General features: G+C 29.1%; 1 protein-coding gene across 6 annotated transcripts in view; it reads left to right on the top strand.

Annotated features, from left to right (window-relative positions):
* The window catches only part of LOC111425015 (insulin-like growth factor 1 receptor), a 137,222-nt gene that overhangs the window by 100,158 nt on the left and 12,355 nt on the right, over positions 1 to 24,709 (top strand). For all 6 annotated transcript variants that reach the window (XM_023058765.2, XM_023058767.2, XM_071199683.1 and 3 more), the window contains exons 2-3: positions 24,314 to 24,488; positions 24,549 to 24,669. In XM_023058765.2, coding sequence (XP_022914533.2) covers positions 24,314 to 24,488; positions 24,549 to 24,669 — 296 coding nt within the window. The remainder of the gene's footprint in view (positions 1 to 24,313; positions 24,489 to 24,548; positions 24,670 to 24,709) is intronic.

Here is a 24,709-nt window from a genome sequence, read left to right as displayed (position 1 = left end):
TTCAACATAAAGAAACAGGTGTCGTACACTACAAAAACTCTTTAAGCAACACTGAGGATTTTAAAGTGCTAAGTTTCCTAAGAAGGGGAAAACTCCACAACTTGAAGAATTATCCACTCCAGCAAAGATACAGAAGTTCACTTCCAATTTCGGTTGATAAGAAAAACGATTTGTGTGCATTATTACGATTTGTACCACCTGTATTCCACGAATTCTATAAAAATTTACCAATTTCTGAGACTGCTATTGATAATGATCCCGATTTGATAGAACAAGTAGAAGAAGAAGACATTTAAGGATTGCTCTTAAGGACGTTGGCGTCGTTATTCTTTTTGTTGCGTGTTACAAACATATACTTTATTTTGATTATTCCAACATTTTGTTATTGAATAAAAATGTAATCACTCAGCGCCGTTTTTTTGCTTGACTTAAATCCTTACGCCAAACAAAATAAATACAGGTAGTTATTAATCAGAGGGTCTTGAAGACTTAAGTCAGCCAAAATCAGGTAAATATTCATTTTTTTTCTTAAATGTTGAAAGCTAGCTATCAACTACCATTTCGGTAATGAATTGGTGCTGTTGTTACTTCTATAAAAAAATAATGCGATTTACGAATAATTATAGAACTTTCAAACTCATTTTGTGGAAAACTACAATTTTTGATTTAAGCCCATAATACCTAACACCAAAGAAATAACAAAGATATCCGTCCGAAAAGTACATAGATGGAAATACAAAAGTAAAGTTTGTTGTCAACTGTAGGCTCCTTTTCAGGAGCGTTTTCTTTACAGACGTCGACAGATATTGACGGACGAAAACTCGGAATAAGATAGTCCAAGGTCAGCTCTTTCCAAATGTGTAAACTATTTGTTAAATTTCTATCTGGTAACGGCTGCACAAGGACGTGAAGTTTGATAATTTTGAGGTAAATTGAATGCAGCGCGACGTTTCTTATTTGTTCTTGCTCTTATTATCAACATATCGGTTTAAACTCGATTTAAAGAGAAAACTCGGTTTAAGATAGAGAAAAGATCAAGCTTTCCAACCGTGTGCTTAGTTTTTCGCTATCTTTCTATATAACGAAGATATGGGCCTTAGAAGTAGGTGGAAATATAAAGGAAAAAGGTAGAGTAGAAGTACCGGCTGTACTTGTTAACTAATTGTAGTGAAATTAATATCGGGTATAGCAGCCAAAGCGCTGAATTAAAAGAAAACTATCCTTTTTATAACGTTAAGCTTTCGGTCTTTATTTAGGCCTTCATCAGAACATTACATCTACAATAAATCAAAAAATGAACAATAATAACAACATAGACGCAATAAAACTTACGGACAGAGCGCCAAAAAAAGTGAGGTTAAGAGCATGTCAACGGTTGAAGACCGTTGAACAACCAGCAAACGGCCTGGAAAAACAGGTGACAGGGGCGTCAAAGAACCACCAAAAGGCACAAGGCAGGCGAAAGGTGGTGAGAGGTGATGTCACTAACCTGTTGACTAATTTTGTCAATTGCAGTCCTTCCTTTTCTCCAACTGATCGTTTCCTGATCAAGACGGAGAGAGACACTAGAAGATTCCTCAAATCGAACCCTCTTGTCATTATATCTGCTGACAAGGGTCAGAGTACTGTGGCTCTCTTACATTCCGATTATCAAAGAAAGGCCCTTGATCTTCTTTCTGATGTGTCAACTTATAAAAAGTTGAACAGAGATCCCACTTCATCGACCCAAACCAAGGCGAATAAATTGATCCTTCGCCTCCGCGAGAGGGAATACATAGATTTGGTTACTTATAAGAACCTAGTATGTTATAATGGGATCAGTCCCAAGTTTTATGGTCTTCCTAAAATACATAAAGATGGTTGTCCCTTGCGACCCATCATTTCTTTTGTGGGTTCTCCCACGTACAAATTATCGAATTTCATCTCAGATATCCTTTCTGTGTCCTTCTCGGGTTGGACCCTTTTCAACATTAAGGATTCTATAGTAACTATAATAACAAAATAGACGCAATAAAACTTACGGACAGAGCGCCAAAAAAAGTGAGGTTAAGAGCATGTCAACGGTTGAAGACCGTTGAACAACCAGCAAACGGCCTGGAAAAACAGGTGACGGGGGCGTCAAAGAACCACCAAAAGGCACAAGGCAGGCGAAAACCAAACCAAAGAGCAGGAGAAAACCAAAAAACTCCAAGTTTTGGGTATCAATTCTTGAGTTGATAGATGACTGTTCTTGATTGATATACACCATTTCAAGGAAAAGCCTTTTTTTATAGTTGAGCTCTTGACAGAGTATCGAACCTGCAGCGAAATCAAACTTGTGACCCGTGGAAAGGTAGTGGTAAACAAGGGCAGACTTATTGTCCATGTGGTTGCGGCAATCCACTTCATGTTGACTGAGACGTTTCTTTAGATACTGTGAGGTCGTACCCACATAAACGGCATTACACACACCACAGGGAATTTTATAAACGACATTAGACTTCAAAATGGTAGGGGTAGGGTCGTAAAGGTTGGTGAAAAGCTGTCGCAAAGGTCTATAATTATATTTGGCAATCTTTACATTGTCAGAATGTAAAATGGAAACTATTTTCTTAGTCAATTGGGGAATAAAAGGCAGGAGCGAGAATCTCAATTCACCGCGAGATGGCACAGGTCTAGTAAGAGAAACATTCATATTCCCGACAACATTAAACAGGAGCTTGTTGACCAGTGACCTGGGAAAACCATTATTATAAAACATTTGGCTAAGAGTCCTCAGATTCTTCTCTCGAAAGGATGGGTGGGAGATCTTAGTGATTCTGTCTCTCATGTGTCTCAGTGTGTTGTTCTTTACGGTACCAGTCGATAAGGAGGGCATCATCAGGTTGTCTGAACAACCGACAATCCAAAAAGGGAACTGAACAGTCAGACTCAGTCTCATCAGTAAATTGAAGACGCGCATTATATGCATTAAACACCTCAAGAACAGTGGTGACACCATCAGAAGGGACAGCACAGACAATGTCGTCAACATATTTGTAAATAAAGGGAAGGCTGAAAGATAGCCCAGACAAGGCTTTAGTGACTAGATCATCCATAACAATCTGAGCTAAAATGGGAGTATCGAACAGTTGTTGGTAGCACTGACCACCGTACACAAAGGTCGAGGAGGCGAAGAGGAACTCGAGTATTTCTAGAAAGGCCGTCTTACAGATGGACGTATTGGGAGATATCAAATCCCATTCCCTAGAGATCAATGATAGAACTAGATCAGTGGGGATGTTGGTAAACAGAGAGACCATGTCAAGGGAAATAAGGACGAAGTCCTGGGGAAGTATGATACTGGATACAGCATCTACAAAGGCAAAAGAATCCTTAATGTTGAAAAGGGTCCAACCCGAGAAGGACACAGAAAGGATATCTGAGATGAAATTCGATAATTTGTACGTGGGAGAACCCACAAAAGAAATGATGGGTCGCAAGGGACAACCATCTTTATGTATTTTAGGAAGACCATAAAACTTGGGACTGATCCCATTATAACATACTAGGTTCTTATAAGTAACCAAATCTATGTATTCCCTCTCGCGGAGGCGAAGGATCAATTTATTCGCCTTGGTTTGGGTCGATGAAGTGGGATCTCTGTTCAACTTTTTATAAGTTGACACATCAGAAAGAAGATCAAGGGCCTTTCTTTGATAATCGGAATGTAAGAGAGCCACAGTACTCTGACCCTTGTCAGCAGGTATAATGACAAGAGGGTCCGATCGGTTCGATTTGAGGAATCTTCTAGTGTCTCTCTCCGTCTTGATCAGGAAACGATCAGTTGGAGAAAAGGAAGGACTGCAATTGACAAAATTAGTCAACAGGTTAGTGACACCACCTCTCACCACCTTTCGCCTGCCTTGTGCCTTTTGGTGGTTCTTTGACGCCCCCGTCACCTGTTTTTCCAGGCCGTTTGCTGGTTGACATGCTCTTAACCTCACTTTTTTGGCGCTCTGTCCGTAAGTTTTATTGCGTCTATTTTGTTATTATTGTTCATTTCTTGATTTATTGTAGATGTAATGTTCTGATGAAGGCCTAAATAAAAACCGAAAACTTAACGTTATAAAAAGGATAGTTTTCTTTTAATTCAGCACTTTGGCTGCTATACCCGATATTAATTTCACTACAATAAAGGAAAAAGTTTGTTGCTGGGCGGTTTGTTGTTATCGTCTCGCCGGTTAAAATTTATCGTTTTGGCTTTTTGTAAAACAAGACTTTTCGAAAAACTTCGTATTCACGTACTTTCTGTTTCATTGTTATTCTCTTCTAAAATAGTTAAATGACCTTGTAGATTCCCAATGGTACTTTTGAGTTTAACTCATTTGAATTGCTAAACCACTCTGATAAAAGAATGTTCTAAAACTTTACACATTCGAGAACTTTTCCTCAATTTTTTAATAACCAAAAAATTTTCTTTAGATAATAATAATCGCTTTACAACATCTATCTAACGACTTTTAAAGTAAACATATGTAAATGTAGCTAAAAGCAAACCTAAGATGCAAATGCAGCTCGATTTAATAACCCAGAGGGAGTGAACTCGTTAGGTGGATTTGTAATAAACATCAACACACTAATGTGTTTTGATGAACCATAATAAAAATAAATTAATCCTGAATTTTCGTCAATATTTACTCAATGTTGCAAATAGAAACTATTGACTCGATTGATTTAACCTCAAATAAAGTTTATATATAAAAGCGATTCTAATCAATTACCACTCTTCTTGTGGTAACTCTATTAAAAGGACAAAGACTTCTTTGTTGATTTCTATATAAGTATTTATAGAGTAGAAGTCGAAATATACCGCTAGTTATAAGACCGGTCACGAAGACGCAAGAGTCTTTCTTGTATCCCAAGTCGTTTAAAAGTGGATTCCACTCTCTGCAATGTGGGTTCTCTAATTCACGTCCCTTTACAAGACGGGGGCAAATCCATAGGTATGCGGTCGAGGGCACGTTGACCCGATACTCTGATGTTATAAGAATCTTCAAAGAACCTGTGTCGTTCAGTAACTAGCGTGGAAGGTCGCCGTATAGAGTATTTCTAGAAGAACGCACAAACCAATAAAATTTTTTATAATCACCTTTTAGTACTGTATCATATTTCATTGGTGCTAAATTTCACACATAAATTCAAAAGGCAATAAATTACATTTAAACAAACAAAATTTCGATTTTATATTAGAATTAACTTGTTATTTATAAAAATAATTTATAAAATATCGATTTTCATTGCGAAAATACACAATTCATAAGGGTTAAAATAAAGTTTGCAGGAAATTGGACGATCATTCTGTTGGGAAAATCAATTCCACGCGAAACCGCAAGCTGAAGAAGGAAAGTTGTTGACTTCAGCTCGGTTTTACTCTTCCCCAACTGGAATTCTCTAATAACGTATTCCTCGCGTAAACTCTACTATCTTTAGTGTGTTTACTATCATACTAAATAAACGTTTTAAGGGATTACTTTTTTTTCGTGGTATTAAATTTTATAAATAACTTAAGCTAAATAATGAAGCCGATACGCTTGATGAAAAATTTTCTTCTCCATTTGACACGTTATGCTTCACCGATTTTCTCTGAAGTAATTCGCTTTGACCGTTCGTTGTGGTTAATAATAAACGACCTTATTGATTATTGTTTTTGTAATATTCACTAATTTGATTAAAATAACATATACTTCTAGTTATTATTAACAAATCTTGTGGAATATTTTAAAGATGAATTTATATTGTTTAACACTTGAAACGCGAAACACATGAAGAAGAAAAAAGTATTGAATGGCAAAAATTTCAAAATTAGATGATGGTTATCACAAGCATGCCTAATATTGTAAATAACCTTGATTAACGGTTGTAATGTTGTGGACCTGACAAAATACTGATTGCTTATCGTTGATTGAATCAGTTTTGTATTTTTTTATCATCAAACACTTTATTATAAAGTTTACAGAGAATATTTACGTACATGAAATATGTAAAGGATTAACTGCAGTGGCTCAGATATTTTCGTATCTTTCTCGATATTTATGTATCTGAGAGCAAAAATGAAAGAGAGCAATATTGTTTAGAATAAAATTTGCTACAACTATTGTTTTAAAAGTTTTTCTGTAATTTGTACGAATCTCGTGTTTCATCATTAATTACATGTAAATTCATCTAATTTTGTATTAATCCATGTTTCTCGATATTTATGCATCTAAGAGCAAAAGTGAAAGAGAGCAATATTGTTTAGAATAAAATTTGCTACAATTATTGTTCTAAAAGTTTTTCTGTAATATGTCCAAATCCAGAGATCCATCATTAACAACATGTAAATTCATCTAATCTTATATTATCGCATGTTTCTCGATATTTATGCATCTGAGAGCAAAAGTGAAGAGAGCAATATTGTTTAAAATAACATTTGCTACAACTATTGTTTGAAAAATTTTATTGTAATATGTACGAATACAGAGTTCCATCATTAAAAACATATAAATTCATCTAATTTTATATTATCGCATGTTTCTCGATATTTATGCATCTGAGAGCAAAAGTGAAAGAGAGCAATATTGTTTAATATAAAATTTGCTACAACTATTGTTTTAAAAGTTTTTCTGTAATATGTACGAATTCAGAGTTCCATCATTAACAACATATAAATTCATCTAATTTTCATATTATCGCATGTTTCTCGATATTTATGTATCTAAGAGCAAAAGTGAAGAGAGCAATATTGTTTAAAATAACATTTGCTACAATTATGGTTTGAAAAATTTTTCTGTAATATGTACGAATCCAGAGTTCCATCATTAAAAACATATAAATTCATCTAATTTTATATTATCGCATGTTTCTCGATATTTATGCATCTGAGAGTAAAAATTAAAGAGAGCAATATTGTTTAAAATAAAATTTGCTACAATTATTGTTCTAAAAGTTTTTCGGTAATATCTCCGAATCCAGAGATCCATCATTAACACCATGTAAATTCATTAAATTTTGTATTAATCCATGTTTCTCGATATTTATGCATCTAAGAACAAAAGTGAAAGAGAGCAATATTGTTTAGAATACAACTTGCTACAATTATTGTTCTACAATTTTTTCTGTAATATATCTGAATCCCGAGTTCCATCATTAACAACATGTAAATTCATTTAATTTTGTATTAATCCATGTTTCTCCATATTTGTGCATCTAAGAGCAAAAGTGAAAGAGAGCAATATTGTTTAGAATAATATTTGCTACAATTATTGTTCTAAAAGTTTTTCTGTAATATGTTCGAATCCAGAGATCCATCATTAACACCATGTAACTTCATCTAATTTTCATATTATCGTATGTTTGTCGATATTTATGCATCTGAGAGTAAAAGTGAAAGAGAGCAATATTGTTTAGAATAAAATTTGCTACAATTATTGTTCTAAAAGTTTTTCTGTAATATGTGCGAATCCAGAGATCCATCATTAACACCATGTAAATTCATCAAATTTTGTATTAATCCATGTTTCTCGATATTTATGCATCTAAGAACAAAAGTGAAAGAGAGCAATATTGTTTAGAATACAATTTGCTACAATTATTGTTCTACAATTTTTTCTGTAATATATCTGAATCCCGAGTTCCATCATTAACAACATGTAAATTCATTTAATTTTGTATTAATCCATGTTTCTCCATATTTATGCATCTAAGAGCAAAAGTGAAAGAGAGCAATTTTGTTTAGAATAATATTTGCTACAATTATTGTTCTAAAAGTTTTTCTGTAATATGTCCGAAACCCGAGTTTCATCATTAACAACATGTAAATTCTTCTAATTTTGTATTAATCCATGTTTCTCGATATTTATGCATCTAAGAGCAAAAGTGAAAGAGAGCAATATTGTTTAGAATAAAATTTGCTACAATTATTGTTCTAAAAGTTTTTCTGTAATATGTCCGAATCCAGAGATCCATCATTAACACCATGTAAATTCATCTAATTTTCATATTATCGTATGTTTGTCGCTATTTATGCATCTGAGAGCAAAAGTGAAAGAGAGCAATATTGTTTAGAATACAATTTGCTACAATTATTGTTCTACAATTTTTTCTGTAATATACCTGAATCCCGAGTTCCATCATTAACAACATGTAAATTCATTTAATTTTGTATTAATCCATGTTACTCCATATTTATGCATCAAAGAGCAAAAGTGAAAGAGAGCAATATTGTTTAGAATAATATTTGCTACAATTATTGTTCTAAAAGTTTTTCTGTAATATGTCCGAAACCCGAGTTTCATCATTAACAACATGTAAATTCTTCTAATTTTGTATTAATCCATGTTTCTCGATATTTATGCATCTAACGATAAGAGCAAAAGTGAAAGAGAGCAATATTGTTTAGAATAAAATTTGCTACAATTATTGTTCTAAAAGTTTTTCTGTAATATGTCCGAATCCAGAGATCCATCATTAACACCATGTAAATTCATCTAATTTTCATATTATCGTATGTTTGTCGATATTTATGTATCTGAGAGTAAAAGTGAAAGAGGGCAATATTGTTTAGAATAAAATTTGCTACAACTATTGTCCTAAAAGTTTTTCTATAATATGTGCGAATTCAGAGTTCCATCATTAACAACATATAAATTCATCTAATTTTCATATTATCGCATGTTTCTCGATATTTATGTATCTGAGAGCAAAAGTGAAAGAGAACAATATTGTTTAGAATAAAATTTGCTACAATTATTGTTCTAAAAGTTTTTCGGTAATATGTCCGAATCCAGAGATCCATCATTAACACCATGTAAATTCATGTAATTTTATATTATAGCATGTTTGTCGATATTTATGTATCTGAGAGCAAAAATAAAAGAGAGCAATATTGTTTAAAATAAAATTCGCTACAACTATTGTCCTACAAGTTTTTCTGTAATATGTCCGAAACCCGAGTTTCATCATTAACAACATGTAAATTCATCTAATTTTGTATTAATCCATGTTTCTCGATATTTATGCATCTAAGAGCAAAAGTGAAAGAGAGCAATATTGTTTAGAATAAAATTTGCTACAATTATTGTTCTAAAAGTTTTTCTGTAATATGTCCGAATCCAGAGATCCATCATTAACACCATGTAAATTCATCTAATTTTGTATTAATCCATGCTTCTCGATATTTATGCATCTAAGAGCAGAAGTGAAAGAGAGCAATATTGTTTAAAATAAAATTTGCTACAATTATTGTTCTAAAAGTTTTTCTGTAATATGTCCGAATCCAGAGATCCATCATTAACAACATGTAAATTCATCTAATTTTGTATTAATCCATGCTTCTCGATATTTATGCATCTAAGAGCAGAAGTGAAAGAGAGCAATATTGTTTAGAATAAAATTTGCTACAACTATTGTCCTAAAAGTTTTTCTGTAATATGTCCGAAACCCGAGTTCCATCATTAACAACATGTAAATTCATCTAATTTTGTATTAATCCATGTTTCTCGATATTTATGCATCTAAGAGCAAAAGTGAAAGAGAGCAATATTGTTTAAAATAAAATTTGCTACAACTATTGTCCTAAAAGTTTTCCTGTAATATATCCGTATCCAGAGATCCATCATTAACACCATGTAAATTCATCTAATTTTCATATTATCGTATGTTTCTCGATATTTATGCATCTGAGAGCAAAAGTGAAAGAGAGCAATATTGTTTAGAATAAAATTTGCTACAATTATTGTTCTAAAAATTTTTCTGTAAAATGTCCGAATCCAGAGATCCATCATTAACACCATGTAAATTCATCTAATTTTCATATTATCGTATGTTTCTCGACATTTATGTATCTGAGAGCAAAAGTGAAAGAGAGCAATATTGTTTAGAATAAAATTTGCTACAATTATTGTTCTAAAAGTTTTTCTGTAAAATGTCCGAATCCAGAGATCCATCATTAACACCATGTAAATTCATCTAATTTTCATATTATCGTATGTTTCTCGACATTTATGTATCTGAGAGCAAAAGTGAAAGAGAGCAATATTGTTTAGAATAAAATTTGCTACAATTATTGTTCTAAAAGTTTTTCTGTAAAATGTCCGAATCCAGAGATCCATCATTAACACCATGTAAATTCATCTAATTTTCATATTATCGTATGTTTGTCGATATTTATGCATCTGAGAGCAAAAGTGAAAGAGAGCAATATTGTTTAGAATAAAATTTGCTACAATTGTTGTTCTAAAAGTTTTTCTGTAATATGTCCCAATCCAGAGATCCATCATTAACACCATGTAAATTCATCTAATTTTCATATTATCGCATGTTTCTCGATATTTATGTATCTGAGAGCAAAAGTGAAAGAGAGCAATATTGTTTAGAATAAAATTTGCTACAACTATTGTCCTAAAAGTTTTTCTGTAATATATCCGAAACCCGAGTTTCATCATTAACAACATGTAAATTCATCTAATTTTGTATTAATCCATGTTTCTCGATATTTATGCATCTAAGAGCAAAAGTGAAAGGGAGCAGTATTGTTTAAAATAAAATTTGCTACAACTTTTATTGTAAAAGTTTTACTGTAATATGTGATATATCTGAGGCACTACAACTATTAATTCCATCCATTCAAATCTGATCAACACATGGCTGTACCTTGGCTGCAAGCAACCTCTGCTTAATTGCTTGATGTCATAGATTCTTCGGGTTAGATTTAGCCGAGGTTGTTCACAACAATTGAGTAGATACGATATTCGAAGTGGCTTGTAACCGAGGTCCTGTGATGTTTTATGGCAATGTATTATCTGTTTTAGGTGGATGTGGTATTAATTGAAAACTTATTCTTCGGGGTAGGATCACCCAACGTCGTTTGCGGCTGAGGCATAGTTTTGAGTTGATGGTGTCTAGATTACGGTTCAAGACAATGTAGTTGTCGGAGATGTTTACGGAGATGTAGTTACAAGCAATGAAAAAATCGTTCAAGTAAATGTGGGCACAGATTAGATCTTTAGAATTTTGAAAAATCTAGAACATTCAAATAGTTTGCAATATACGTACCACTATGTTTATGATTAACTTAATACTAGAAATGTTTAGAGTCGGCAAATATAGATTCATTGTATAAATAAACATGGTCGGCATTGAAACTTTTCTGTATTTTTTAAATTTTTTCTTTCTATTTTTCGTTCAATCATCTCTCATTGTCATGTGTACTTGAATAATCCTACAAACATAACGGCTTGTAATGAATAATGTATATGCATTAACAATCGGATTCTATAAATAGATTTAATAGATTCCATCGCAGTTCAACCATAACAATTAGTTTGTTTCAATCAAAAAATGTACAATTAAATGATAATCCTTCACTTACTCATTATTTGTTCAAAATTAAATCGTAATAAACAAGAACTTAAACTTACACCGAAAACTTTCCGTACGAGTAAACTTCTGGTTTCAGCGCCAAATTGCTCCATCTCCTCACTTGTTTGTTCTAAAAATAACTCAACTGTAATCGCTCTGTTAAATTATTATTCAAGTCGACAACAGAAATAATCTTATTTTGCTATTTATAGCGTAAACTAATTGATTGTGACGCTCAAATAAGTTGATTTACGTCATAAATTAATTAAATAAATAGTTAATTAAGGATTTCTTTTAAATGCACTTCGTTTCAATTTGTGTTAGTAATGAGATTTAAATTAACACGAATGCCGGAAACCTTGAAAGATATTTATGAGATTTGGTCATGAAACTCCAATTAATGAAAACGCATGGACCATGTTCTTGAAACTCTCCGTTTATTGATTAATTTAAAATGCGGATGTTTTTGGAGTGATTTGACCTCTATTATCTAATTTCATATCCTGTTATTGATTATAATTGTTTAATAACCAATAATTTGTACTTAATTATTGCTCAATAATATACATTTCATTATCACATGTACTTCATTAAAACTCTAGTGGCATCACTTTTATTTTTTGATCATGGTAAATTAGGTTAATTGACACATATCAACCTTAAAAGATAAATTGACCTTATGCCCTATCCGATTATATCCAATTTATAATCTTATCTTTTGCGAATGAGTTTCGTAAATTGTTTTAACCATTTTGTTTAGACGAATTTAAGACATTGTAACTATCAAAATTTGTCATCGAACACCAATAGAAATAATAAGATAAATTGTTATTGTCTTCACGTCAACTTTATAGGTTGTTGCAACAAGTAATATGATGTGATGTACGGTCACCATTACCGAAAGGATCGTGTTACCGAGCAATATAACATCACTCAGCTCGTTTGTTCACAGACATCTCCATTTATTACATCCTAAAACGAATTTTAAGTGTTACCAAAAGAATTTTATTGCAAACTCTGTTTCAATTAAGTGTTGTTTATAAACAAGCTTTTTCGAGAGTTAACGAACCGTGTATGAAGCTTTTAGATTTTACGAGAGAAAATGGGTAAAGGTTGCTTTGAAATTGGATTGAAATAGAAAGAAATGGTTCAATATAGAAAGAGATTGTAAAATGTGTCATTTTCACACAGTTAAAAACATTTTAAACTTCATTCTTTACCTCCTCGGGGAAATTAATATGTAGATTTATTTGTATATACCCCATATTTGTATTATTATTATTATAACATTGACATTAATTCTCCCGCTATAAACAATATCCATTTCCAGCGATTATATTTACACCTTTGTAGTGGTTAGACCCCTTCATAAGCGTCTCATTACGAATTCGAGGACTTTATTAAATTAATAAACAGTGATCTTAAGGAAACTGCAGACAGAATAGCATAAATGATTTCGAGTATAATTAGGGGAGAAGGCATCTAGATAAAGCTAATGATTGAGGTGGTTTTGAATTTCAAAAGGGAGCCAACAAATTTTCTTCCGGGTGCAAAGCCGTAAAAGGCTAAAAATAAATCCGGTAACTCGTTCAGCATTTTACTACTTTTTTACGACCGCTCTTGCATTCTCATAAAAACACCTTGCATAACTATCCATTCTTATGCTTATAAGCAATCTATAAAGGACTGGGTCAAGGACGAAAAGGTGTTGAATTAAGTCGGAGAAAAAAGTATTTACATATATATTTTAAAGTATGACTAAATTCGTATTTAATTAGGGCGCTAATCGGCGTGGTGTGATGATGAATATTGTAGGTTTGTCAAAAAGCGGAAACAGCTATTAAAGCCCACGTGTTATTCTATTATGTAAAATTAAATTAAAATTCAGGAAATGTCTACTTTTGTTAAATGACTTCTTTGGTCTAATAAACTGAGCCACACTAAACTCTGATTAATTTAAATGCGATATTTAAGTTTAAAAGAAATCAAGTTTTTTAATTATGAAGTTGGAATCATCATTTTTGCAAGAATTATACTAAAAAGTGTGTAGATTTCAATAAAAGGTGTGAAATTGTTATCATAATTGATATGAAAATTTTGTGGATGAAATTAAAAAAGGTATATAAAATGAGCAAAATGGTATGTCGGGTTATAACTTTGGTAAAATTTATTTTGGAATCATAATATTTTCAGGAATTATATAAAAAAATACGTACTTTCTGAAAAAAAATGCTAATTTGTTATTAAAGTTGAACTGAATAAGCTATGGGTGGTCAAATTAAAAAATTAATAAACATATGCTATTTAAGTTTAAAAAGATTCATAACTTTTGTAATTATCAAGTTGGAATCATAATTTTTACAAGAATTATACTAGAAAGTGCGTAGATTATAATAAAAGGTGTGAAATTGTTATTATAATTGATATGAAAATGTTATGGATGATAAAGTGAAAAAGTATACAAAATTGGCAAAATTAGCTATATTTCGAGTTATAAAGCTTTATAACATTGGTAATATTTATTTTGGAATCATAATATTTTCAGGAATTACATAAAAACGTACGTACTTTCTGATAAAAAATACTAATTTGTTATTAAAGTTGAACTGAATATGCTATGGATGGTCAAATTGAAAAATTAATAAAAATATGCTGTTTAAGTTTAAAAAGATTCATAACTTTTGTAATTATCAAGTTGGAATCATAATTTTTACAAGAATTATACTAGAAAGTGCGTAGATTATAATAAAAGGTGTGAAATTGTTATTATAATTGATATGAAAATGTTATGCATGATAAAGTGAAAAAGTATACAAAATTAGCAAAATTAGCTATATTTCGAATTATAAAGCTTTATAACATTGGTAATATTTATTTTGGAATCGTAATATTTTCAGGAATTATATAAAAAAGGACGAACTTTCTGATAAAAAACACTAAATTGTTATTAAAGTTGAGCTAAATAAGCTATGGGTGGTCAAATTAAAAAATTAATAATGACACGTCATTTAATTATAAAAAAATCATAACTTTGTTAATTATCAAATTGGAATCATAATTTTTGCAAGAATTATACTAAAAAGTGCGTAGATTTCAATAAAAGGTGTGAAATTGTTATTATAATTGATATGGAAATGTTGTGGATGATAAAGTCAAAAAGTATACATAATGAGCAAAATTAATCGTATTTCGGGTTATAAAACATTATAACTTCGTTAATATTTATTTTGGAATCATAATATTTTCAGGAATTACATAAAAAAGGACGAACTTTCTGATAAAAAATACTAAATTGTTATTAAAGTTGAGCTAAATAAGCTATGGGTGGTCAAATTAAAAAAATAATAAACACACGTTATTTGATTATAAAAAAATCATAACTTTGTTAATTATCAAATTGGAATCATAATTTTTGCAAGAATTATACTAAAAAGTGTGTAGATTTCAATAAAAGGTCTGAAATTGTTATTATAATTGATATGGAAATGTTGTGGATGATAAAGTCAAAAAGTATACATAATGAGCAAAATTAATCGAATTTCGGGTTATAAAACTTTATAACTTTGTTAATATTTATTTTGGAATCATAATATTTTCAGGAATTACATAAAAAAGGTCGAACTTTCTGATAAAAAATACTAAATTCTTATTAAAGTTGAGCTAAATAAGCTATGGGTGGTCAAATTAAAAAAATAATAATGACACTTCATTTAATTATAAAAAAATCATAACTTTGTTAATTATCAAATTGGAATCATAATTTTTGCAAGAATTATACTAAAAAGTGCGTAGATTTCAATAAAAGGTGTGAAATTGTTATTATAATTGATATAAAAACGTTATGGATGATAAAGTAAAAAAGTATACATAATGAGCAAAATTAATCGTATTTCGGGTTATAAAGCTTTATAACTTCGTTAATATTTATTTTGGAATCATAATATTTTCAGGAATTACATAAAAAAGGACGAACTTTCTGATAAAAAATACTAAATTGTTATTAAAGTTGAGCTAAATAAGCTATGGGTGGTCAAATTTAAAAAATAATAAATAAACGTCATTTAATTATAAAAAAATCATAACTTTGTTAATTATCAAATTGGAATCATAATTTTTGCAAGAATTATACTAAAAAGTGTGTAGATTTCAATAAAAGGTGTGAAATTGTTATTATAATTGATATGAAAATGTTATGGATGATAAAGTAAAAAAAGTATACAAAATGAGCAAAATTAACGGTATTTCGGGTTATAAAGCTTTATAACTTTGGTAATATTTATTTTGGAATCATAATATTTTTAGGAATTACATACAAATGAAAGTACTTTCTGATAAGAAATACTAAATTGTTATTAAAGTTGAGTTAAAAAAGCTACGGGTGGTCAAATTAAAAAAATCATAAAGACACGTCATTTAATTATAAAAAAATCATAACTTTGTTAATTATCAAATTGGAATCATAATTTTTGCAAGAATTATACTAAAAAGTGTGTAGATTTCAATAAAAGGTGTGAAATTGTTATTATAATTGATATGAAAATGTTATGGATGATAAAGTCAAAAAGTATACAAAATTAGCTATATTTCGAGTTATAAAGCTTTATAACTTTGGTAATATTTATTTTGGAATCATAATATTTACAAGAATTACATAAAAAAGTATGTACTTTCTGATAAAAAATACTAATTTGTTATTAAAGTTGAACTGAATAAGCTATGGGTGATCAAATTGAAAAATTAATAAAAATATGCTGTTTAAGTTTAAAAAGATTTATAACTTTTGCAATTATCAAGTTGGAATCATAATTTTTACAAGAATTATACTAGAAAGTGCGTAGATTACAATAAAAGGTGTGAAATTGTTATTATAATTGATATGAAAATGTTATGGATGATAAAGTCAAAAAGTATACAAAATTAGCTATATTTCGAGTTATAAAGCTTTATAACATTGGTAATATTTATTTTGGATTCATAATATTTTTAAGAATTACATAAAAAAGTACGTATTTTCTGATAAAAAATATTAATTTGTTATTAAAGTTGAACTGAATAAGCTATGGGTGGTCAAATTAAAAAATTAATAAAAATATGCTATTTAAGTTTAAAAAGATTCATAGCTTTTGTAATTATCAAGTTGGAATCATAATTTTTACAAGAATTATACTAGAAAGTGCGTAGATTACAATAAAAGGTGTGAAATTGTTATTATAATTGATATGAAAATGTTATGGATGATAAAGTGAAAAAGTATACAAAATTAGCTATATTTCGAGTTATAAAGCTTTATAACATTGGTAATATTTATTTTGGAATCATAATATTTTCAGGAATTACATAAAAAAGTACGTACTTTCTGATAAAAGATACTAATTTGTTATTAAAGTTGAACTGAATAAGTTATTGGTGGTCAAATTGAAAAATTAATAAAAATATGCTATTTAAGTTTAAAAAGATTCATAATTTTTGTAATTATCAAGTTGGAATCATAATTTTTGCAAGAATTATACTAAAAAGTGTGTAGATTACAATAAAAGGTGTGAAATAGTTATTATAATTGATATGAAAATGTTGTGGATGATAAAGTCAAAAAATATACATAATGAGCAAAATTAACGGTATTTCGGGTTATAAAGCTTTATAACTTTGGTAATATTTATTTTGGAATCATAATATTTTCAGGAATTACATAAAAAAGGACGAACTTTCTGATAAAAAATACTAAATTATTATTAAAGTTGAGCTAAATAAGCTATGGGTGGTCAAATTTAAAAAATAATAAAGAAACGCCATTTAATAATAAAAAAATCATAACTTTGTTAATTATCAAATTGGAATCATAATTTTTGCAAGAATTATACTAAAAAGTGTGTAGATTTCAATAAAAAGTGTGAAATTGTTATCATAATTGATATGAAAGTGTTGTGGATGAAAAAGTAAAAAAGTATACAAAATGAGCAAAATTAACGGTATTTCGGGTTATAAAGCTTTATAACTTTGGTAATATTTATTTTGGAATCATAATATTTTCAGGAATTACATAAAAAAGGACGAACTTTTTGATAAAAAATACTAAATTATTATTAAAGTTGAGCTAAATAAGCTATGGGTGGTCAAATTTAAAAAATAATAAAGAAACGCCATTTAATAATAAAAAAATCATAACTTTGTTAATTATCAAATTGGAATCATAATTTTTGCAAGAATTATACTAAAAAGTGTGTAGATTTCAATAAAAAGTGTGAAATTGTTATCATAATTGATATGAAAGTGTTGTGGATGAAAAAGTAAAAAAGTATACAAAATGAGCAAAATTAACGGTATTTCGGGTTATAAAGCTTTATAACTTTGGTAATATTTATTTTGGAATCATAATATTTTCAGGAATTACATAAAAAAGGACGAACTTTCTGATAAAAAATACTAAATTATTATTAAAGTTGAGCTAAATAAGCTATGGGTGGTCAAATTTAAAAAATAATAAAGAAACGCCATTTAATAATAAAAAAATCATAACTTTGTTAATTATCAAATTGGAATCATAATTTTTGCAAGAATTATACTAAAAAGTGTGTAGATTTCAATAAAAAGTGTGAAATTGTTATCATAATTGATATGAAAGTGTTGTGGATGAAAAAGTAAAAAAGTATACAAAATGAGCAAAATTAACGGTATTTCGGGTTATAAAGCTTTATAACTTTGGTAATATTTATTTTGGAATCATAATATTTTCAGGAATTACATAAAAAAGGACGAACTTTTTGATAAAAAATACTAAATTATTATTAAAGTTGAGCTAAATAAGCTATGGGTGGTCAAATTAAAAAAATTAATAAAGACACGTCATTTAATTATAAAAAAATCACAACTTTGTTAATTATCAAATTGGAATCATAATTTTTGCAAGAATTATACTAAAAAGTGTGTAGATTTCAATAAAAGATGTGAAATTGTTATTATAATTGATATGAAAACGTTATGGATGATAAAGTAAAAAAAGTATACATAATGAGCAAAATTAATCGTATTTCGGGTTATAAAACTTTATAACTTCGTTAATATTTATTTTGGAATCATAATATTTTCAGGAATTACATAAAAAAGGACGAACTTTCTGATAAAAAATACTAAATTGTTATTAAAGTTGAGTTAAATAAGCTATGGGTGGTCAAATTAAAAAAATAATAAAGACACGTCATTTAATTATAAAAAAATCATAACTTTGTTAATTATTAAATTGGAATCATAATTTTTGCAAGAATTATACTAAAAAGTGTGTAGATTTCAATAAAAGGTGTGAAATTGTTATTATAATTGATATGAAAATGTTGTGGATGATAAAGTCAAAAAATATACAAAATTAACTGTATTTAAAGCTTTATAACTTTGGTAATATTTATTTTGAAATCACAATATTTTCAGGAATTACATACAAATGAAAGTAGTTTTTGATAAACAATACTAAATTGTTATTAAAGTTGAGCTAAATAAGCTATGGATGATCAAGTTGAAAAAATAATAAAAATACGTCATTTTAGTATAAAAAAATGATAAAAAAAAGTTATCAAGTTGTAACGATAATTTTTGCAAAAATTATACTAAAAAGTGTGTAGATTTCGATAAAAGGTGTGAAATTGTTGTCATAATTGATTTGAAAATGTTTTGATATAAATATAGATTTTTAATAGCATTTTAGAATTTAATGGTGATTTCAGAGTTTCCTTGCAAATTTTGGAACGTAGAGAATATTGATCGAAGCCAAAAAAAATCAACAATAAAATTTGTTGTTTAAAATTATATGTTTCCATCTTCATGAATAAATTTAAATTGATGAGCAAACTTTTATCTGTATTTTCCCATGCGAATATGAAATAAGGAAGATGTGCAAGTAATGGGTTGAAAATTTCAACGTTTGTACGTTCTCACATGGTCCGGTTAATATAAACGCGATGGGTCTCTGTCAAAGCTCACCGACTGAATAATTTCCTTTTAAATTGGACGGAACATGACACGAATGGTTTTTTAGCTCTTAACTTTTTATAATATCCTTGTTTTATTTTGAACCAAAAATTGTGTCCGTTAAACCTTTCAATCTTATTTAATTAACATTCGAACCGTCAAAATTCGTCTTGTTTGTTAATTATTGTGCAGGTATAAACAAGATGAAGAAGATTTATCGAGGATATTAACAGTTTTCTTTTTTTTTTTCACGTTAATCACTTTTTCTTAAACCGATACTTTCAGATATGATTATTTTTACCAAAAAAATTACGATTGCTGAACTACATTCTGGAATATTTCACTCGTTATCTCACCGAAAAATGTTTCTTTTTGGTGTAATCTTTGAAATGGAACTGTCGAGGGTTGGTTAAATTTATAGCGATGTTATATTTTAGAAAAATAAATTTGGGGCGTAGTTTTATATAACAATTTTGATTTGAGAAAATAGAACTACATACTCGAAAGTAGTTTAACGTGCATATGAACGTGACTTAACTGCGAAAACAAGTACCATACGGGTTTTTTTTTTCGATAAAGTCTTAAAAATATTTACGGTTCGATCACGTACCAGAAAAATATTAAATTTATTATATTACGTTAAGATTTAATTTTAAAGTTTAAGTTTAATAAAATGAATATTTGATATCGAAAATTTATACTACAAGATAAAATGAACTAATTAACATTTCATTCCGGATATTGGAACGTTGATAAATAATAATTACGGTTAGAAATTTGTATAATTAAAGCAAAACACCGAGGCTAATGAATTACCACAAAGAAAAATTGTAGAAATGTACTTGCTATAATATTTATAACAATATTATAATTTTAAATTATCTAGTAAATAGATAGTAAAGTGAGATATATATAGAATTTACTGATGCATTAAAACGATAATAACACACATAATCATTCGATCACGTTCTATTTAAACGGAAATCCTCAAAACCATTAAATTTGTGAGTTGAGTAGATTAGAAAAACTAAGTCTTTTTTATACGATTTGATAACAATTTGACCCATTTTTGTGATTTATCAACCAACCTTGGAAGATATGATTTAGTTTTAATTTGAAAATGAATTTCTTTTTATGCTTTTTGCCTTGAATATTCTCTTTTCTTCTGGGACGGAAACCACTGAAATTTCCCATGTGAGGATCGAACACAAATAAAAAGAGATGATGTATAAAATTGAGGTCTTATATGATGCATCGATACAATATGAAAGGGATTTTGTTGCTACTTATTTAATGTATATTTAATATATAAAATCTCTTGTTGCAGTTTCGTCTAGTTTCCTTCTCTTTGCTTGTAATTCAACACCACGTTCATTACTAACAAAACTGTCGCTGTTATCACTTTCGATTATTAATTAAAGTATCCTCTTCTTAATGCAAAAAGCCGTTTTGAAAAATCGCTTTTAGTTTTTGAGATATAAATTTTTGAAATGATCGTCAATTTTTAGAATTTTTCAATTTTCGTCGATTAAGTTTTAAAAATTCGTATAAAATCCACTTCTTGGAATATGAGTACGAAAATTTCCTAAAGTGTTAATAAAAGTGTCCTCTTTTCAATGAACCAACCCGTTTTGAAAAATAACTTTTAGTTTTTGAGAAAACAATATTTGAAGTTTTGATAAAATTTTCGATGTTGCAATTTTCATCGATAACTTTTAAAATTCGTTATAAAATTAATTTCTTGAACGATCCTTGTGGAGATATCACCAAATATTAATTAAAGTATCCTCTTTTTAATGCAACAAGCCGTTTTGTAAAATCGCTTTTAGTTTTTGAGAAAAAAATTTTTGAATTGATCGAAAATTTTTTAGAATTTTACAATTTTCGCCGATTAAATTTTAAAAATTCGTATAAAATCCACTTCTTGGAATATGAGTAAGAAAATTTCCCAAAGTGTTAATAAGAGTGTCCTCTTTCCAATGAACCAACCCGTTTTGAAAAATAACTTTTAGTTTTTGAGAAAACAATATTTTAAATTTTGATCAAATTTTCGATGTTGTAATTTTCATCGATAATTTTCAAAATTCGCTATAAAATTAATTTCTTGAAGGATCCTTGTGGAAATATCACCAATTATGAATTAAAGTCTCCTCTTTTTAATGCAACAAGCCGTTTTGAAAAATCGCTTTTAGTTTTTGAGATATAAATTTTTGAAATGATCGACAATTTTTGAATGTTTCAATTTTCGTCGATTAAGTTTTAAAAATTCGTATAAAATCCACTTCTTGGAATATGAGTACGAAAATTTCCTAAAGTGTTAATAAAAGTGTCCTCTTTTCAATGAACCAACCCGTTTTGAAAAATAACTTTTAGTTTTTGAGAAAGCAATATTTGAAATTTTGATAAAATTTTCGATAATCGATAATTTTCAAAATTCGCTATAAAATTAATTTTTTGAAGGATGATTGTGGAAATATCATCAATTATTAATTAAAGTATCCTCTTTTTAATGCAACAAGCCGTTTTGAAAAATCGTTTTTAGTTTTTGAGAAATAAATTTTTGAAATGATCGACAATTTTTGAATGTTTCATTTTTCGCCTATTAAGTTTTAAAAATTCGTATAAAATCCACTTCTTGGAATATGAGTACGAAAATTTCCCAAAGTGTTAATAAAAGTGTCCTCTTTTCAATGAACCAACCCGTTTTGAAAAATAACTTTTAGTTTTTGAGAAAACAATATTTGAAGTTTTGATAAAATTTTCGATAATCGATAATTTTCAAAATTCGCTATAAAATTAATTTTTTGAAGGATCCTTGTGGAAATATCACCAATTATGAATTAAAGTCTCCTCTTTTTAATGCAACAAGCCGTTTTGAAAAATCGCTTTTAGTTTTTGAGATATAAATTTTTGAAATTATCGACAATTTTTTCGAATTTTGCAATTTTCGCCGATTAAGTTTTAAAAATTCGTATAAAATCCACTTCTTGGAATATGAGTATGAAAATTTCCTAAAGTGTTAATAAAAGTGTCCTCTTTTCAATGAACCAATCCATTTTGAAAAATAACTTTTAGTTTTTGAGAAAACAATATTTGAAGTTTTGATAAAATTTTCGATAATCGATAATTTTCAAAATTCGCTATAAAATTAATTTTTTGAAGGATCCTTGTGGAAATATCACCAATTATTAATTAAAGTATCCTCTTTTTAATGCAACAAGCCGTTTTGAAAAATCGCTTTTAGTTTTTGAGATATAAATTTTTGAAATGATCGACAATTTTTTCGAATTTTGCAATTGTCGCCGATTAAGTTTTAAAAATTCATATAAAATCCACTTCTTGGAATATGAGTACGAAAATTTCCTAAAGTGTTAATAAAAGTGTCCTCTTTTCAATGAACCAACCCATTTTGAAAAATAACTTTTAGTTTTTGAGAAAACAATATTTGAAATTTTGATCAAATTTTCAAAATTCGCTATAAAATTAATTTTTTGGAGGATCCTTGTGGAAATATCAACAATTATTAATTGAAGTATCCTCTTTTTGGAATTACTTCCTTAGTTAAGTCAGCATTAAAAAAGTTCATTTTGTACCTTGGATCCAAATAAGTTGACATATCTTATCAGCTGTTCTAAAAGTTCCAAAAGCTCCAAAAGTTTTAAAACCAAAACTAGAACTAACACTAGACCTAAATTTAGAAATATTCGAATGTTTGTAGTTCTAGGTCTAGTGTTAATTTTAGTGCTAGATAGTGTTAATTGGCACTACTATCCGTGCCAAAAGTCAAGATTCCTCACTTTAGAGATCGATATCTTCGCAACCACTTGATGAAAAAAATTGCGGTAAACTTTATTGTAATTACTGAACATTTCTACGTAACATAGGTGAATTTGGAAATTTTCGGCTGAGCGGTTTTCTTTTTATCGCCAGCTAAATAGAAAAAATACCCGGTTTTTGAGGGTGTCGGCAACTTTGTCCACTTTGCGATTTTTTTTCTCAAAAACTATCCGATGAAAAAATTTAAAATTTGAGTCTGTGGTAGAATGATGTGTTCTTAATGAGGGGCATATTTTATTATTTTGATATTTGTTGTAGTTCCGCAAAAAATCGCGGTTTAGTAGGATGCGGTTATGTCGAAAACGGCTAAATGGATTTTAAAGGGTATTCGAATTAAGAAATAAGATAGAAACAGCAATAAGCCATGACGAGAGAGGGGGGTTTCGTCCAATCGGAAAAGATAGTGCGTTCCAGACAGAACGTCGCGCCTTTATTTTACCTACATAACGAAATAAAGGCGCGACGTCCTGTCTAGAACACACATTAGCACCAACCGATTTTATCTGTTGCGAAGATATAAATCTCTACTGAACTAACTCTTAAGATTCTGAAGATGCACTTTTCCATGCTGTCAGTTAGAATATTACGTTTAATATTATTCCAAATTATCCAAGGTGATGACTTTTTCTTCACAACCCAAATATTAAGAGATTATTATTAAAATTTTCGGTATAATAATCGTTTTTTTATCGGTATAATAATCTTTAAAGTGATCAGAAAATCCAAGGTCATCAAGATTAAGTCAATTATTAATTAAAGCGGATCAGGAATCTTGAGGGTTCACCAAAAATCCACAAAAACTTTTATATTAAACTTTTCCAATAAGATTTTCTATTTATATCGGGTTACTCGGTCACAATCTAAACTTATCTCATTCTAAATATACACATTAAACACCCTAGGAAATCTACGATCGTTTAATATAATTAAGATGACGTAATTAGGTCGGTCCGCTTCGTTTAACCGAAAACACAGAAACCACGACGTTTTATAATCCGTATAGACGTGACCGTGAACTAGGGTAACCCATAATCGTTTTAAACGATGGCGACATTAATGAAGACATTCGAAAGTCTTTTTTAATGATTCGTTTATTAGTAATTAAGTAATCGAACGTGATATGTATTAATTAAATGAGATGTACGTTTTTGTTTTGCAGATTGGGCTGAGTAACTTGGTTAGTATAGAACAAGGAGGTGTGAGGATTCAAGGTGCTCCTAAATTAGGCTACATTTTCACTATTGATTGGTCTAAAATCACTAAGTATCAAAATGTTACCGTTGAAAAAATGAATGTTACAACCGATTTTGCACCATGTCCCGAAGTATGTAATGGTTCGTATTTTTTACGTTTGAAATAAGAATGTGATTGTAATAATTTTGGTGGTATTTTAGGGTTTTGTTGGAATAGCACAACTTGCCAAACTTGTATGGATAATAATTCAAGTGAAAAATGTAATGTTTGTCGAAGATATACGTATGAAGGAAAATGTGTGGACGATTGCCCTAAAAATAAGTACGCAAAAATTGATTTCATTTTATATAAATAAATAATA

This window comes from Onthophagus taurus, chromosome 11 (genome assembly GCF_036711975.1).
Source record: "Onthophagus taurus isolate NC chromosome 11, IU_Otau_3.0, whole genome shotgun sequence".
Lineage (NCBI taxonomy): Eukaryota > Metazoa > Arthropoda > Insecta > Coleoptera > Scarabaeidae > Onthophagus > Onthophagus taurus.
The sequence above is the reverse complement of the archived record's forward strand: the minus strand, read 5'-3'. Positions and strand labels throughout refer to the sequence as shown.